Here is a 19,510-nt window from a genome sequence, read left to right on the forward strand (position 1 = left end):
AGAGGCAGGTCAGTAATCATAAAGTTAAAATTCTCATCAGTAGAGACAGGCTTCCAAGAGGAAAAGAAAAAACAAAGGAAAATGGGAGCGAAATAAAATCTTGCCAAGTTCACGGGATTACATGCAGGCATTACATAGAGAGGACATGAAAAATGGGGGGCTGAAGAAATAGTCTGCTCAAAAGAAACAAGGCACATAGTAACATGACAAGTCCTCGATAAAGGAACTATAAAATGGTCACGGAAGTCCTATCAGTTTGAAGAGCAAAAATAAAACATGATATCAATTTCAGCCCAGTCTGTTTTAGGAAAGCGATATATATCACCAACCTGCGAGATTCTACAAGGCCCAGTTCAAGAAATGACATTTTACTGCCTCAAACACTATTAGTAAAAAGATATTTCAAAGTCTGAGGTACAAAAATTATGGACTCTGACCAGGTAGTTAATTTTTTCTAGTCATTCCTTTCTGAAATTTTTTGGGACATGGTAGTACTGGAAGTATCTGAGTAGCAGTTGCTTTAAGATGAATGTTTAGGAAAGTAAAAGCCTAGTGTCTTAACGGGGCTGAATATTTACTGAGATGGTTAAAATTCTAGACAGGTTTTCTACAAAGACCCTGGTGCAAAACGTGATGCTGATGTGTGCCTCATTTCAAAGTACGATACCAAGAGTAAATTGATGAACTATAGGCAACTTGATGAAGATGTCATTTTAACATGGATGAGAAACAAAATGAGGGAACTGTGACATCCGTGCATGGGTAGTTAATTTTATTTAAGACCTGATATTGTAGCCTGTTAACTTCCTCATAATATAAAACTAAGGAACACTGGGTGGTGCCCATGAATAATTTATTTCACTTGTGAAAATGCCAGCACAAGTCGACTTTGCAGAACCACCGAGTGGATTTTCATCGCAGTGGTGCCTGGAAAGAATCCGTCATCAAAGATGCAGGGGAAATTCTAATCTCACATGCATAATGCCAGATACTTCTTTTCATTTTAAAATCCATGTCTCTTGTGTATCTCAGAGGAGAATTTTCTGAGATACAGAAAACTGACTAGTGCACGGGTGGGTGGGTGTCAAGAATGCTACATGAAAACATGGAGGCAGGGAGTCCTCGGAGAGCCCCCTCCAAATCCACAAAAGCATACAGGCTGTGAACATCCCAAAGGAACAAACACACTTGATAGCGGTCACCACGCTGAAGAATTTTTCAGGTATACTTTTCTTGTTTAAAAACAAGCTTAAAACAAGTAAAATTAGAAGTTAGTTTACATCAGGATGTAAAAAAAAGAATCTCCAAGAACCTGTCTATTTTGTTATCTAATTCCAATCTGTGCAAAGGGGACGGGGAGGCTCACAAGAAAGCTGCTCTGGTGTCTCCGTGGCCCCCCGGGAGGGAAAGGAGTCATTCACCTTGGAGTCAGAGCAAGAGAGAACCATGCCCAAGGGTTCAGAGGATCTCTAAAGTCCTGCTCCCTTTGCTGCTACTTATCAAAAATCTTCTCTGTGAAACATGGGTTCAGGCAAAAGGAAGAAAAAAATACATTCTAAAAATGTAAACACAAATTAGAGAAGCAGTTACACCAACAGCTCAGCACTGGCGGAAAGACTCTTAAATTGTTAACAGAAGTCACTGTCTTTAGGAGCTTAGGGGCCACACCTCACTGGGAGGGCTTCTGCGGGACACTTCTCTGTTGAACTTCTAAGCACGGAGGTAAGGAACAAAAACAGTGGACACAACCTTAACACAAGTCGTGACCTGAGATTCTGGTCCCCAACCAACTTTCGTGTTCTGCTTAAAGGGACACAAGCCGGATCTTGTTACAGAACAGGCAACTGTTGTATAAAAACCGCCAGGGCCATTTCAGTAAGCAATTCTGGTCATCACAGAAGACAGCCTTCAAGTCTCAGAGGTTTCATGAACTACCTGGTCAGCCCCTCGTGCTGAACAACTGGAGCACAAGCAGGCGGCAAGCTAGGGAACAGTGAAGGACAACGGGAAGAAAGTTTGAGTGATGCCTTTGCCTTGTGAATAATGAACGGTTCAGGAAGGTCAACCCATTACAACAGAAACTGTTTAATTATTAATTATGCACAATCTATGAGCAAAAGGACACGTTCAGAATGTTTAATGTATGCTAACTTCAGCTGGACTCTCTCTGGGTATTTTGTTATTAGCACTTGTCAGCAAGGTACTCAAGCATAAAGAAAGGTAAGCAGCAGAAAATCAAAGCGTGTGTGTGTGAGCGTGTGTGTGTGAGCGTGTGTGTGTATGCGTGTGGACCTGTGATGAGGAGGGGGCGGGGAGGAGGTCCAACTCCAACCACAGCTGCTGCCAGTTCAGCTGCAGAGTAAGTATGCCAAAAAACTACTTTGTTACCTCAAGAACAGGCAGGTAAGTTGGACACTCCAAACAGAGACAATACAAATGAGAAAAACACTTTTGAAATGACTTACTTAAAAAGGAAATCATTATTTCAAAGGCATAGTTTTTTTTTAAATCATGATGTTTCTTGGCTTTAAAGGATCTGTGTCATTTATGTTTACACACGTGCTAGTGCACACACACACACACACTAGTGCATGTAAAACTGGCAGAATCTGAACAAACTCAGTAGATTATATCAGTGTCAATTTCCTGGTTGTGATACTGTACTGTACTTACAAACTGTTGCCACTGGGGGAAACTGGGTTAAGGATACACAGGATGTCTTTAAAGTATTTCTTATAACTGCATGTGACTCTAAAATAATGTCAAAATAGAAAGTTTAAAAGTTAAAAGGTAAGGAGTTTTTGTTTTTTTTTTAACTCATTGAGGTCCAGGTTTTTAGTAGAGTTCTGTTTTGAATAATGGAGAAGCCTGGTATAACTATTCAACTGGAAAAAAGGTTGAGGCATCTTTGCTTTAAAAATGTACCTGAGGATTTAATTTTTGCCTTTAATTCATAATAAAAGATGACAATGGAATCTGACAATGATGTGGTGGTAAATTCAGACACTGATAGGCAGAGACACAAAATATTGTGTAAAAATGATACAACCATTCATTATTTATTTATTGCTTCACTCATTCAACAATTTTCTTGACCCTCTACCATATCAAGGTGCTTGGGTGGACACTGCAAGATGACTGATACTTAATCCACATCCTGGAAGAATTCACGTTGTTCAGAGGGATAAGATGTGCACTGCTAAGAATGATGGGGAAGAAACTAGGAGAGTCTGGAGGGCTGGAATATTCCATCTTTGGTCTCCTACTTTCTTCCATCCTCACTGCCAGAGAAGCACCTAGGGGTGAAGGGACCTTGAACATCTTAATCTCTGTTACGTTCCCTTCCTGTGTGCAAAAGAGACATTCCTTCAAGCTAAGATTATACACTTACTGGGAGTAAAACGTAAAGAAGACAGAAGGACAAATTCTCAAGAATCTCAAGGTGTTGGCCGCACTGGTGAATTCTGAGGTCAGCTGTGCTGTGATTAGATTAAACCAGACAAATTAAGCGAAACATGGCCATCCTTTTTAACAGCCTATTTATAGACTTCTTGGTGTCAAGCCATCAAGCCAACAGGTAATTAACATCAGACAGTCACCTGTGGTCTGACCAGAACTGAGAGCTATGCTCTGACATTTTAAAACTATATTTTTAAACTCAAGCCTCATGTTCCTTTGGCCTGGCTCAACAATCTTTGGCCCTGCACACTGGCGTTCATACTAATTGGCACAGCTCTCCTAGCTTGCTCCGTGTCTGTCCACAATGCCGGGGTGTAAGGTTGCCTGTGATTCCAATGGCTTCATGTCAGACTGTGTACAACATTTTGCTTTATCAGATCTCAAGTTGTTTTTTGATCCTCCCCTGTTCACTGCCTTAAAGTGGTATCTTTGTGAGACAACTGGCAGAATCCACAGGGCAAATCTGCTCTTGACTGGGGAGGAAACCTTGTTTGCCTGGGCGGGGGTGGGGTGTGGGGAAGATACACACACAAAAACAAAAGAACCAGATCCTTGCCTTTAAAGATCTCCATAGGGGACTTCCCTGGTAGTCCAGTGGCCAAGATTCTGCATTCCCAATGCAAGGGGTACAGGTTCCATCCCTGGTCAGGGAACTAGATCTCACATGCTACACCTAAGGCTCAGCACAGCCAAATACATAAATATATTTTAAAAAATCTCCACAGAAGTCATCTCCAAACCAAAAATCTACCCATGTGAAGTGTAATCCAATGGTAGATTCTGGGAAATTAGCTCAGTTTTAAATATTTTGAAGGTTCTCAATGTTCACATCTGCAAGTTTCTGCTATAACAGACTGTAGCCAGGGAGGGAAAGGCAGTCACATCTCATCAGAGAGAGAGAGGCGGAAAATGGATAGACAAGTGTTCAGTCAGAGAGTAATTCAGCCTGGTTAATATATTAGTAAATCAGAATTCCACACCAGGCTTGTACAAATTCAATCAATGCTTGTTCAGAACACTTAGTTTACTTAAAAATGTGGCCACTTTGTCAGGGAACAATAAGTGTTTTGACCCTAAAGTCTTTTTTTGATTTCACAATCAGATAGAACTGATCTCATCTGCAGGATGCGATGAGGGATAGCGCTGGGGTGAGAAAGAGGTTTTGCATTTAGGAAGGCTTGCAGATGGACGTCATCAGAAAAGGAAGCCTCTGACCCTCTTCAGCTGGAGACCACGGAGCCCTTGTCTTACTCATCTCACTCCACATCAAGACTTGAGCAGAGAAAGTGAAAGATGATTCAATTTCCACGCCGGGTCACCCCATGCTCTGGGTTGCCAGAAGTGACGAATTACACGTGTGGGCATTTGGGTGTGAAGTTCTATCCACTGGGTCCTGGCTGACAGCATCAGCTCATTTAACTGGTCTCAGGTGGACCTGGAACCAGGGGCAAAAGGCTAGACTCTTCACCACTGAAACATCCACCTTACCCGCAAACTGTTAAATCATAGGAGAACCAGCTACTAGCCAAGAGAACATCACGACCAGACAGCTTATAAAAAACACAAAATATAAATGAACAGTTCTAAAGGAATCTCTGAAATTTGAGATTATGCAGTCCCCACTCTCCTCCCCATTTTCTCCTAAATGTTTTGGCAGTTCTTCAGTACTGGGATAAAACAGAAGATAAACTTTGTCATTTATGTCAAAACTAACCCCCCCCCCTTTTTTTTGTCATTTAAAAGACTTACATTTACTCAGATATTTTCTAAACATATGGCAAAGATCTTGGTGTTTCATAAAATTCCTTGAAAATAGGTAGGTGGAAAACTTGAAGTGGATTAATCTCTTAAAACCATATTTGCAATTGCTTCTTTTCCAAAGTCAATGAACATCTTTTTTTCTCTTTTTATTTTAGGTCTCTTGTTGGTCATAAACTCTAGTTCACAGTATTATTTAGAGGAGCCTATCTGAATGGTAAACACACACATATACACACAGATACACCGACATTCACGTTATGTCTTCCTTTTCAATGGCTTAGGCAGAGCAGAAAAAAAATGCTTGTCTCATACCAAAGGGATTTCATTTACAAAAGTAAAATCCATTATTGTTCCCTACCACTCTCTCTGTAGTCTCCCAATGCATTTCTATTGCTTTTTCATAAAACACTGGTGCAAATAATCAAGCATGACCATTGACATCCACGAGATTGAGTTTTAGGAACCATTAAATGAGCTCACCCTCGTGGGAAGCCTCCTGCTCAGGCTGGTCTAAAGGTAATTATTCAGCAATTCCTACCTGTGGTTTTACCTAGTCCCTATATAGTGTTTGAATTTCATACACTGGTAAGGTTAGTTTTTTTTTCCTCAGGAAAAGTCCAGCTTACACATGTTTGATCCAGGACCTAAATTATAATGTTAATATACACACTACCATTTCACCAGGTTCTCTGTGTAGAAGTGCTGATTAAAAGCAATCTTAAAGGTAGATCACAAACTATATTAAACAAAAATGCAAGAGGAAAATCCAGGAGTGAAAAAGAGCCCTTAACATGTTCCTAAATGAAAGGAATTATTCCTTTTTTCATTGGTAAAGGGTTAACATTGAAACAGCTGAACTACATCCACATACTGTTCAAGGGCAAGAACCTGGCAGGTCCGTGTCCTGAAAAATCAACAAGCCATAACGCTATCCAGATAGACTCAGGGAACTGAGTCTGAAAATCCAAAGTCCCCATTGCCACACTGAGTGTCCTCCTGAATGTTCACTCAACTGTTAGTTAAAATAATTACTGCTGTTTGCCACCTACACTGCCAGCTACAGATACAGGAGAGAACAGAACTTCCAGTGGCTTCACGGTGTAGGAGTGTCAGTCGTATTTGCTTATACATTTTTATAAACCAATTCAAAGGTGATGTCAGCTGCGAGTCGCAGGTTGGGAATTATATATCAAATTGTGCCATACCTGGTTCCATACAATAAACACAGACACAAGGGGACTGAAAGCTGGCTAAAGGAGATACTGAATCAGTTTAAAATTAGCCAGTATGCGAGGAACAAAGAGAGGAACAGGGAGGGAGGAAGGGAGAGGAAGTGAAAAAAACAGAACTACATACTGTGAAATGAACAAGTTCAGTTAGAACGTTCATCAGGATTTGGAAAATCATAATGCCATCTGCTACTCTGGACCTCAGAACATCAGGGATCTCATGGGCCCAGACGCTTCCATTTCCAGGAGGAAGGAAGGAGCTTAACACTCCCTGGAATGCTGCCTCGGTTCTGGAATGGAGGCAACACCCCAGCCGACCAGTTTGGACTCTCTTTTGAGAACATTTGTACAGCTCACAGACATGTTTTCTCTGGTTTAGGGAAAATTAACGGCAGGCAAAATGATTACAGCGACTCGGCAGTGAGGCAGAGCAGGGCCCCAGCCCGAGCTGCTGCATAACTGACCCTGGCATCCAACGTGGGCTCAGGGTGTATAGGTCCCATCATGGTGGATTAAACGAGCACTGTCCTACGGCTGGATAAGACTTCACAATAGAGCAACACATGGTAAATGACAGCAGCCAAAACCGGCCCCACCAGGCAACTGCCCATTCACAGAAGCTATTCACGAGCCTTCACCACCAAGAAATTAATTCATTAATAATACATCAGGCTTCGTGGACAATTCAAAGAAAACAACACAAAGCTACTTGTTCAATGACTGTCTGAAGATGCAGAATTTTCCCTGTTTCAAAAAAACACACTAATCTAACTGACTTATTACCAAGATCAAGATCATAAGGATGTTTATGCTAATATTTTGATTAGTAAAAAAGAAGAAACGGAAAAAATCTATCCACTGAATTCATTCAGTGCCACTAAGAAATAATAAAAATATATATTTTTTTCAGCAGTAGCTAATAAAATCTGATTTTATATAGCTGTATTTAAAAAATTATTTTTTCCCACTTTAAACGACTATATATTCTTCAGACTATCAGGAAAATTTCTGTTTTTAATTTCCTTCTTCTGTTACATTTAAAAAATTTCCTTCCTTCTTTCTCCTTCCTCCCAACAACTCATAAATATGAATTAAATATAATTATAAATGAACAGAACATTAACTTTTGGATTACTGCTGTGTTTTGGTAGAATGTTAATGTCATTTCTAAAGAAATAGTTATTACCAAAAGAAAAAGTAATTACTAAAGGAATCATGGCCTTAATGCTAACCTATTTTCAATCTTCAAACCACTCAAACTACATTAATTTAAACATACTGGACTTTTCAAAATAAGTATTAGATTTCAAAAGATTGCCTTACATAAAAGAGGAATATTGGTTTTCAGGATCCCAATTATACATTCCCGACATTCTGAGACAGAGATCTAGTTAACAATACTGCAGGACGACACAACTATTATGTATCTACTTGTATCAACTTACCAAGTTTCTAATGCCTCCCAGTCATTAAGTTGTACAAGTTACAAATAACATGAAATCCCACATTATCAATACCCATTTAAGCCAGTGGTTAGAGTGTCAGCCACTGTGGTGGGAAGCTCCAGGCAGGCATGGGTCGTCAGACAGCTCAGGCCATCGAATCTTGTCTCACTTTAAACTACCTGCAATTTACGTGCTGTGAAAGCAACAGGCCATCCTAAGATGCTGGAAGCAGGAGGGGTGGGGATATTCCTTTTACTATTGGCTAACTTCAGAAATCAGAATTATGATGAAGGCCCTCGGGCAAAAAAATGAATGGATATTATTCCCTCTGGAGCTGGTTAATACCACTTTTTGAACTCCAAGGAGGTATTATTAGACAGCCTTGTTCACACATCCACACCCCTACCCGGACTCCCAGAAAGCACCTGCTACGTGCATACCCCAGCAACTTCTCAGTTAACCAGCCCTCAGTCAACCTGAGGAGGGGGGATTCTCCGTGAAGGAATTTTTAAAAGGCAACAGTGGTTTTAATAGTCAATCCTTTTGTATACATAAATCTTTCTAAAAGGAGTCTATCTCCTCCCTGCCAACTTAAACAGAATATGCAGAAGAGAATTCAATTCTTTTTTACAGGCATGGAGTCATTCTTATAGACAGTGAAACTGAACTGTGTTGTAATATACTTCTGCCCTGGGGGCATGTCTGCAATGCTTTCTAAGTTGTCTTCTTTTACAGTTTTGAAAAATAATCTCTCCCTTTGATGCCAGAATGTTCAGCTGTCGCTTTTTGCTTCTATCAAGGGCAGTCACAGTGTAGTAAAAACAGCTGTGTCCTTTGGCCCTCAGTTTCCTCATCTGTAAAACTGAGTGTAGTTGGAAAGCAATGTGACACTGGGGAACACGGTGGAACGGCTGGTAAATCAAAAAGGTTAAGGCCAGACTTGTGAGTTTTGATAAAGGACTGTATTTATTAGCTAAGTATCTCCTCATCATACACTATTACTTTTTGGATTTGGTTTTCTTAAGTCTTAAAAAACAGTAGTAACTTTTTATAGTTATGCATAAATTTCATTCAACAAATAGTTATGAATAGATACAGTACTAGGAAGACAGGGGAAAAAAAAAACCCTGGGAACTTAAAACTTTAGCTGATGTATTTATTATAATTGAGTCTGAAACAGGAATTGATATAGTTTTTCAAAACATAATTTTATTTATTTTTGACTGTGTTGGGTCTTCGATGCTGTGTGGGTTTTTCTCCAGTTGCAGAGAGCGGGGACTACTCTCTAAGTGTGGTGCGTGGACCTCTCATTGCAGTGGCCTCTCTTGCGGTAGAGCATGGGCTCCCGGCCATGTGGGTTTCAGGAGCTGTGGCTCGTGGGCTCTAGGCACAGGCTCAGTAGCTGTGGCATGTGGGATCTTCCTGGATCAGGACTGAACCCGTGTCTCCTGCATTGGCAGGTGGATTCTCTACTACTGAGCCTCCAGGTAAGCCTGGAATTGAGTCTTGAACGAGGTGCGTGGTGCTGTCCTATGAACAGAATGCTAATTATCTCCTCCTTATGTGTGTGTGTGTGCCCCATCTCAGTGCGGGCTTGACTGCCCATGCCAAATGCTTCTTCTCTGATTCCATCTTCCCACTCTCCCCTACGTGCAATTACTCACCAAATTCAGTTTATTCTATTTCCTAAACACCCTTCAAACATGCTAAGGCTGTCCCAATGAAAAGTCTGCATACTTTCTGATCAAGACTATAAGCACAGTAAATTCCTGTCATTCCCAATTCACTTTCCGCAAGCCTGTCAGAGTGACTTTTCTAAAACACAAATCTGGTTCTGTTGATTCTCTGCTTAAAACCCTTTCACCTCCTCCTCTTTCATTTCAGCAAATGCTTTTGGGTACAATGTTTAAAGATTTTTCTAAACCTGGCTGTTGCTTCATCTGTTTTAATACCTTGCCAAGCAGTGCAGCCATACTGAACTCCGTATGGGCCTCAAGCATCTCTGAGGCCAACTCCTACTGGCCCTTGGGCTTCCCTTCTCTGTAGAGCCCTCTGGTATATTATCACCTGCTTCATTACGAGCTCTCTTCTCTGTGTATCCCCTGCGCCTTGTCTACACTTTGGGTATATGTGGAATTTATGAGGGGCTTCCCAGGTGGCTCAGTGATAAAGAATCTGCCTGGCGATGCAGGAGACGCTGGAGACTTGGGTTCGATCCCTGGTCAGGAGGATCCCCTGGAAGAGGAAATGGCAACCCACTCCAGGATTCTTGCCAGGAAAATCCCATGGACAGAAGAGTCTAGAATTTATAGGCTGCAAACATCATTAAATGCCTTATCATACATGCTCATTTATGTCAGTAGGTAAAACAGCAGTCACTGTGCTCCTCTGAGAGCTCATCAAGTCATACCACTTATACCACCTGCAGTTTAAAGTTGGTGATGGCAGGAAAGCCTGGCGGGCTGCAGCCCATGAGGTCGCAAAGAGCCGGACATGACTGAGAGACTGAACTCAATTGAACTCATATATGATTGTTTACGAGCCTGTCCCCCTAACTAAAGCAGAACCTACTGGCAATTGTATCTTAACTAATTCCCTATCCACTGTACCTAACTTTGGGATTAATACAGGTTTACAGAATGATTGTTTGGGCTATAATTAGTGGTTTTCAAACTGTCATCTAAGGAACTCTAAGGACTTTTATGTGGTTGCCAGAGGTGGGATGGGGACAGTGTGGAGACCTAAGCTTCCTAACCTGTGATCAAACCAGAAAGGCTTCAAAGTTTAAGGAAAAAAAAAAATATATATATATATATATATATATATATATATATATATATATATATATATATATATATATATGTATATATATATTTTAACTTTCATGTGTCAAAGGACACCATCAAGAAAGTGAAAAAACAATCCATAGAATGGGATAAAAAATTTAGAATCTAGTATCCAGAATACAAAAAGAACTCTAACAACTCAAAACTAGTAATTTAAAAATAAAAAACAATTTAAGAAGAGAAAATGCACTTGAATAGAAGTGAAGAGAAGATATTCAAACAACTAATAAACACATGAAAATATGCTCAATATCATTAAATCATAATGGAAATGCAAATCAAAACCACAATGAGAGACTACTTCATATCCACCAGAATGACTACCAAAAAAAAAAAACAAAAAACTGAAAATAACAAGTGTTGACAAGAACATGGAGAAATCTGAACCCTCATAAACTGCTGATGAGAATGTAATATGGTACAGTTGCTGTAAAATGCAGTTTGGAAGTTCATCAAAAAGTTAAATACAATGTTAATACATATATAAGACAAAACAAAGGTATAAAGGATGTACAAAAAGAGTGTAATTGGGCCCATCACTGGATAGGTGATGCTGGCATTTTCCTGTACTTTACTTGCCTATGGTTTTCTAAACATGTACTACTTGGATAATATTAAACAATAAGCGTTGTTAAAATGGAAAAAAAAAAAAAAAGCTAAACACAGAATTTTCACGTGACCCAGAAATTCCACTACTGGGTATATATAACCAAGAGATTTAAAAACATACATCCACATATAAACTTGTTCACAAATGTTCACAGCAACATTATTCCTAATAGTCAAAAAGTGGAAACAGTCCAAATGTTAATCAACTGATGAAAGATAGACAAAAATGTGGTACATCCATACAATGGAATATTATCTGACCATAAATACTGATAAATACCTCAACATGGATGTACCTTGGAAATATTATGCTAAATGAAAGAAACCAAACACAAAATGCCAGATATTACATGTCCAATTTATATGAAATGTCCACAACAGGGAGATCCATAGAGAAGGAAAGTACATTAGTTAGTGGTTGCCAGGAACTGGAGGAGAGGGAGGAACTAGGTTACTATTAACAGGTTCTGGGCTTCTTGATGAAGTGATGAAAATGTTCTGGAACGGAGCTGTATACTTTATAAGAACGGATTTTATGTTATATAAATTATATCTCAATACAAGTGTCAAACAAAACAGAAAACAGAAATAAGTTTCTCTATGATGATCTGTACTTAGCAGTCCTTTTCAGCTGGACAGGATATTCCACACATTGATTCTTATGCCAGAACCACCCTTATCTTGACTACTGTATCTTGTAATATGTTTCAAAGTCAGGAAGTTTGAATTCTCTTTGTTTTTTCTCCCCCTAAGATTGCTTTGGATACTCTGACTCCTCTGCATTTCCATATAAATTCTGGGATCAACTCATTCATTTCTACAAGCATCCACTGGGATTATACTGAATCTGTAGACCAGCTGGGAGGTACTGCCATCTTAACAGGGCTAAGTCTTCCATTCCATGAATCTGGGATGTTTTTCTGTTTAAGTCTTTTAACTCTTTCAAAGATGTTTTGTAATTTTCAATGTAGAAGTTTTCTACTTCTGTTAAATTTATTCATAACTATTTGATTATTTTTGACGCTAACTAACTTGAATTGTTTTCTTAACTTCACTTTTGAGTCATTCATTTCCGGTTACTAATATGAAGAATCACAACTGATTTTTCTGGTGGCGGCGAGCGGGGGCTGCCCTCTAGGCTTCTCCTCGTGGCGGTCTCTCCTGTTGCAGAGCATGTGCTCTACGTGTCATGAGGCTCTGTATCTGTGGCACGTGCGCTTAGATGTCCTGTGGCATGTGGAATCTTACTGGACCAGGGATTGAACCCATGTCCCCTGCACTGGCAGGCGGATTCTTAACCATTGGACCAGCAGAGAAGTCTCACAACTGATTTTTGTGTGTTGCTTTTATAACCTATCATGTAGAAGATACTTCTGATCAGGTATAAAACATGACTTACAGCAATTCACTTTTTCCTTTTTCCTTGTAAAAGGAATAAGTAAACAGAAGTATATATCAGAAATTTGTTAACTGTCCTGCTGAGCACCTACAGATGTTAGAGAGAAATTTATTTTTAGCTATAATATGCTTGAAACATATATATACACTCAGAGTAATAATCCATTTTTTTTCTGGCTATCATATTTTAGATATCCTGAACATTCTGAAATACATCTGGGAACTCAAAAATGATTTGCAAGACAGTTTCAAGCCCTTCTGTTTGACATTTAGTTTTCTCCTTTTCTGACCTTGTGAACTTCTATTCATGCTGTAAGACCTAGCTTAAATGCCACATCTCCTCAAGGCCCTCTCCTAACCTACCCCCAGAACACATACTCTTCTGGTAGAACAAACTCTCCTATTTCTCGGTTGTGTAGTGTGCACCCTATAATGAAGCATAATTATTCATTTCTGTACCATTATTTTTTCCAACTCCGTGGCTGGGTAGGCTCAAGGGGGAAGTCCCCACTTCAGTCTTTGCAGTTTCCAGCACCTCAATTCATTGATTTCCTGGCTGGCTCCAGCCAGCCCTGGGTTTCAGTGACTCAGCTATCACCTCTCTGTTCCCATCTACCATCACCAGTGTGGCCAGTCCTTTGTTGCCAGTCAAACTGGGAGCCCACGCACTACGGAGAGCTCTGGATAGCCACATAGCCTCCTGGGCCCCAGTACACTGCATTGGCCCAGGATCTGCGACTGTGCCTCTGCCTTTCTACCCTGACTCACCTAATTTGCAGTTGCCCTGGGAGCCTTGCCCAGAAGCCCAATTCTCTCTGGTCTTGGAGGCTGTCCTGAGCATGGCTTGGTCAACTTGGGCTAGTATACAATGGGCACTTTTGAGAACTATCTGCTGAAATGAATGAACACAAGTCCACTCATTTTACTTCATCAGTCTTATTTGCTCTTCTCAGATGAGTGTGTTTGACCTTACACATAGCACTTGGGTATCCAATTTCATTTGATACCTTTCAGTTTTGCTATCAGTCACTGTGAGGAGTGTAAAGACTGAAGACAAGATGATCAGATCACCGGGTTAACAAGTAGTCACTGACAAGAATGAAGACTGACCACAGAAAACAGAGGTGATCACAAGAGAGAACACAAGAAAAGCATGAAGCAGAACAGCACACCCTTGTAGGGCCATTTAGTCTGGGAACAAATGGTTCTATACACCTCAAAAAGCCCAAGTATATTGCTGAGTGCCAAAGCAAAATAACACAGGCAAAATGGCTCAGAAATTCACTAAAAGAGAAAGGCAAGATCCCCATAATTCTATAACCCTATAGGACATCAATACATCAAAGTTTAGTTCAGTGCTGTGTTCAAAACATGGACTTCAGTCATCAAAAAAAGGTTATGATACAATGAAACCTTTATATCAGTGAAAAATGATATTCACCACACTTTATCAATAGGGTGCCAAAAGCAAATACATTTTAGAAACATTCTTTCTAAAAATGCAAATTTTCTCATTGATGTCAGAGCTCAAAGCAGTTATCAGTTATCTTGACAGTAAGGGCCACCTTATTTCCCAAAGACATCAGATGGCCAAGGCATCATGGCACACATAGACATACATGACTGACAACAAACCGAAGGACTTTACAATTCAGGCATTCAAGGACTTGGAGTGGACCCGGTTATGAGTTTTACAGTAAGAAGTTCTCTTGAGAGAAGCAACTCTGAGGCAAATATGGTGACTCTAAGACAGCACTCACATGCTGAGTCAGCCAGGTCCAAGCTGGATAAACTCCACCCCCACCCCCCTGCCCGGTTCTTTGGCTACGCTTCCAGTTTCTATTCTGTGGTTCAAATTTCATGTTCATGGCTCTTACTCCTCTGGTTTAACTTTTGGTGTCTTCTATCTGGATCTAAAATGGCTAACTCTGGCTTTGTCCCACAATTCCACCTCCTGAGAGGTTCACCCCTGGCCACTCTAGCACCACCTCCTATCCACATGATGTTGTTTTACTACTTCTTCATTCTTTGCGAGGCCACGCTAGGAGGTCAAGGCATATTCACATAATAATAAATAAAGTATGTTACACTGGGCTTTGTTTATTAGCTATTTTGTACATGACTCCAAATATATCCATCTTATCTGAATTAGATTCCTTTGAGGGTGGTCCTTTTTGATTGTTAACTTTTTCCTAAGAGAAGCAGTATAGGCTCATTGGAGAGCCGTTTCATAATGGGGTATATCCCATGCCCAAGGAGTAAGATGGTTCAAATCCTGGCTGGTTATACTGACTCAGAAATAAAAGCCCTAAATGCCAGATGTAAATGAAGATAGATAGGTAACTGTCCTCTGGGATCTACAAGGGCAGACTTAGCCATTATATTAATAGAAGAGGTTCTCAAACTTTATTGTGCAAAATTACTTGGGAAGCTAGGAAAATGTAGATTCCTGGACTCCATTCCTAGAAAGTAGAATTCAGTGATCTAGGTCCAAGAGTCTGCATTTTAAACAACTGTCTTAGATAATCCTGATGTAGTTAGTCCTTGAACTGCCCATACCCTTTGAGAGACACTGTTTTACAGCAATGAGAAATCTGACAAACATGGGACAAGCACAGTTATTAAAGGATCCCACCAACCCTTCCTTTCTTAGAAGCCATGATGCACCTTGCCTAAGGAGGTCATCTGGCCAACTCATTTCTAATACTCTTATTACCAACCATCAGCTGGTTCCAAGATCAACTTATGTTTGTTTTAAAGATCTATGTGAATTTCCCAAGCCTCCATAAAAAAGATACCGATGTTTTTAGATGAAATGGGAATAGATGTCTAAGTTACAGTTTTCTCTCAACTGAGGAAGAAGCGCTATAAAGAAAAACACACTATTTAAGTTATAAGCTATTATCCTTCATCACATAGACCTTTTCTTCTTAGAAAATCTCCCTATGATGATTTCAAAAGTCTCAAGATTTTACCCAACTCAAACAAGTAAAATATTTTACATTTAATAGCAATCATGGCTACTTTAAATAAGGAATACAAATATCCATTTGATCCAGAAAATCTTCAAGTGAGCTCTCCAGCAATACCCGTATCATTGGAGAAGATATCTGTACCTGAATATTCTGCTGCCCAAGAGTCTGGCAGACCAAGAACAGTAGAGCCCAGGAAATGTGGCAGGCTGTGAACTTGACTGGGTAGGCCGTTTCCTGGGACACTTTCCTAAGCAATCCTGAAGGGGGAGCTCACGAAAATCAGTTTAATTAGGATTCTTATGGGGATGGGATGCCTTCAGAATCTAAGATGACAGAAGACATTGATGAGCTATTAGATCCAGGAGGTCTGTCTGATATTTGAGATAATGGGGCCTCCATTTGTTTCAGGATGATGCCTTCATTTTTGCACTAACATGGTTTATGGCTTGCATGGGATATATGGACTGACTGATGCAGCCATTAAGGATGCTGGAGCCCCATTCTTACTATTATTGTGATATGTGTATGTGTTTGTTTTTTTCCTAGGAGGATCTTTATTTTTCCTCCCAAATCTCATAACTGGTTATACAGATGTTTAATTGAGAGGAATAATTATGAGTTATGATTTTTTTCTTTCAAACTTTCCTATCTGAAACATTTATCGCCTTCACTACAAGCATTTCAAATATTGTAAAATTAAAGTTTAAAAAATAAACACTGCTAGCAGGCAAGCCCAAGCCCAGAAAAACTGTTTCTACAAAACATTAATGTTTCTTAATTGGAATCTTGTATACCGTAAGACTGCTAATTTACAGAAAAAAAGGAATTTAAAGGCAGAGTTTAAAGTAGAAAAGCTGACTGAGAATGAACTTCAGGTAGCTTAACTCCATGAAGGCAAAAGGGACAGTGAAACTTGATGGATAAGGATGATCAGCGGTAGGGTGACTTAACATGTGAAAATACCAGTTAAAAGCACAAAAAGTCAGGAGTATGTTCGGCGGGGCGGGGGGCAGGCGGGGGGTGGGGGGAATGCCTAATTAGGAATTAAAGCTGAATTGTTAACCTAGAGCTTTTCAACACTTATGTCACTCTGTTATGCTTTGGGTAAGTAAAGCAAGGAGGACAAATTTTATCCAGCTTATTTCTGCTGTTCAACTCTGACCCTTGTCTACTGAACGACTTTAAATATCTGTTACAGAAAAAAAATGGTACCACTTTAATTTCCGGCTCCATCCCCATCTGGCCAGAGAGAGGATAAATTAATATTATCGTGTTTTGTCTTTAGGGCTTCTGATACCCCCAAGGACCAGCCTGTAGGATAGTCTGTTTTGGCAGAGATCCTCAGCCGGCATCAGAAGAGCGGGATTCAGGACAAGGCCAGTTCACGTAACACAGCTCAGAGCCACACAACACAACTTGCTCTGAGGATGTCGGGCACTGTGCTTCATTAGGAAACAAAATATAAGCTTTCCACACCATTAGGGATGACTTTAAGAGTGAAAGCACATAAGACGATGCCTCACCTCATCAACAATGCACTGCAGAAGCTGGAGAGGCTGCAATGGGAAAGAAGAGAGGAAAAAGTATTAGCCTCTATGCAATATCTTTACAGTGGAGTGGAAAGAAAAAATCATTAATGCAATAAAATATAGCAAGATTAATCAACAACAGCAAACTCTTATAAAAACATTGATGCTCAGGATGTTCTATTATTTCTAATGGTACCTAATCTAATACAGGCAGTTAAAGGTTTGCATTTTCTTCAAAATGCAATTTGCTAAGTTTAAAACAAGGCATTCAAGCATGCAAAGGAAGCAGCCATCAGGAAAAAGAAAAGTGAATTTTTTTCTGAACTCATAAAGCTTACCATTAAAGATCCCTGGTTTTTCTGAATCTGAAAAAAGGCAATATGTAATTAGCATGTCATAATCAAAATGACTCACTTGGACACATTATGATCACTGAGAGAAAATTATTGCATTGCTGGTGGCAATTTGTGGGCATGTGTTAACACAATTTACATAATGAAAATACACAAATGTTAATAGCTCGCTTCTCATTTATAGGCGAAAGTCAGCAGAATGTTAATTTCACACAACACTTTTTAGTACCCTCCAGGTTGTATTAGAATAGGGAGGAAAACCATAATCCATTTCAAAAGGCTGTTTACGATTCAGATATAAATAATGTTTTATATTGCTAGATTGTGAACACTGGGCTTAATGTTGCAATCATTGCTAATGTTATGAAGCTCACTCTTTTTAAATTAAAAACCGATTTATTTAAAATTGAAATTAAATCATAGTCAGAAATTAGAATTTTGGATTCCTGCCAGTGTCTGCTCACAATCCCCTATTTTGTGAAGAAAACTTTAATTATGTGGTTGAAGTATTTGCCTCTGACTCAAGAGTGGTTGAGGACTCCACCTTTTCCAAAGTTCCTCCAGCCTGTTTGCAGGGCAGCAATGCTTTCTGGGAAAATCAAATGCATGCAAGTTTTAACACTCCTTTTTAGGGGATGAGAGCTGAGTCAAAGAGGAACGCCTGTTCTGGAGGCAGGACGCTCACACAGCTAACATGGATAAACCATGTCTCTTAGAAAGTCACTAAATTAATAAAACACCCACTTAGTAGTTAAAGTATTAAACACTTAAGTGTCCCTCCCTCTCCAACCACCCCCCTAAGAAAACCTGCCTTGCAGTTACTACAAACTTAATGAAAATGGAGTCCCAGGTATTAAATGTCCTGAGGAGGAAAATTTCAGGGCTTATATACAATTACTGAGGGGTCAGTTGTTTGCTGGGATAGACTGCTTCAACAAGCTGGTAAAATATAGGTAAACTAGTTAATAGTTTCTTATATGCTTTTAATGGTGCTTTTAGAAGTTCTTTCACATACACATTATCATTAGATTGCACAACCACCCTGAGTCTGGCAAGAATGGTCATCCCCAGTCTATGATGGGAAAAACTGGGCCTCCCAGAGGTGGGGGCAGGCCCAAGACCTCCAGGATCTGGCTGTGGTTCTTCTGGGGCCTCTCCCATGCTCCCCTCTCTCTAGCATCATATCCGCCTACATCACAGCATTCCTTAAAAACAACTGGATTCACATGTGTTTATATTTGGCATGGTAAAGTTGATAAATTACCAGTTTTGGCGCACGGGTTCTTCTGAACTGGACTGTTAATGCTTCTCCAGGGCAGTAGCCCTGTTTCTCCATTTCTTTTGCATCCCTATGGCTGACCAGCAGACCCTCCCACCCAGTGCCTGAGTATTTTAAAAAGTGTTTTCCCATGTGTTATCTTAACTGAACATGGTATCCTCTCTTTCCTGCTCTTGGCTCTGCATCATGCCCTCCCCAGGCATGACTCCCTGAAACTTCTATCCGAGCTGGATTTGGTCTTAGTCTACTTTGGTAGTTCCTACTGAATACTGCGGCTTCTTATTCCCCTAGTCAGCGTGTACTTCTGTATAAGGATCTGCAGGGAAACGTTTACATTAAAAAGGAAGACGGCTCTTAACTACCACCTTGGAGTGGTTAGGATTTTAGTAAAAAGCCACGGCTCCTTTAAAAAATCATGAAAACCCCAGGCAAATTCTCCTATCAGATATCTTTGGTGCTTGCTTTCACAGCTGGTCCTTGAACAACACGCATTTGAAATGTGCAGCCCACTTACACGAGGCTAGTTTTCATGAGTAAATACTAGAGTACTCGATGGTTCATGGTTGGTTGAATCCATGGATGTGAAGGAACCTCAGATATTCAGACATGGGGGGCCAACTAAATTAA

At 40.0% G+C, this 19,510-nt stretch overlaps 2 protein-coding genes across 2 annotated transcripts in view; both read right to left on the reverse strand.

Annotated features, from left to right (window-relative positions):
* SKOR1 (SKI family transcriptional corepressor 1) overlaps window positions 1–17,264 on the reverse strand; it is an 88,028-nt gene extending 70,764 nt beyond the window's left edge. Inside the window, exon 1 of the mRNA XM_061157998.1 lies at window positions 17,246–17,264. The gene's annotated coding sequence lies outside the window, so the exon portion shown is untranslated. The remainder of the gene's footprint in view (window positions 1–17,245) is intronic.
* Window positions 1–19,510, reverse strand: part of MAP2K5 (mitogen-activated protein kinase kinase 5) — a 261,312-nt gene that overhangs the window by 43,934 nt on the left and 197,868 nt on the right. The window contains exons 18-19 of the mRNA XM_061157999.1: window positions 17,590–17,616; window positions 17,246–17,278 (exon numbers count right to left, since the gene is read on the reverse strand). Of these exons, the coding sequence (XP_061013982.1) occupies window positions 17,246–17,278; window positions 17,590–17,616 (60 nt within the window). The remainder of the gene's footprint in view (window positions 1–17,245; window positions 17,279–17,589; window positions 17,617–19,510) is intronic.

The sequence above is a fragment of the Dama dama genome, chromosome 12 (genome assembly GCF_033118175.1).
Source record: "Dama dama isolate Ldn47 chromosome 12, ASM3311817v1, whole genome shotgun sequence".
Classification (NCBI taxonomy): domain Eukaryota; kingdom Metazoa; phylum Chordata; class Mammalia; order Artiodactyla; family Cervidae; genus Dama; species Dama dama.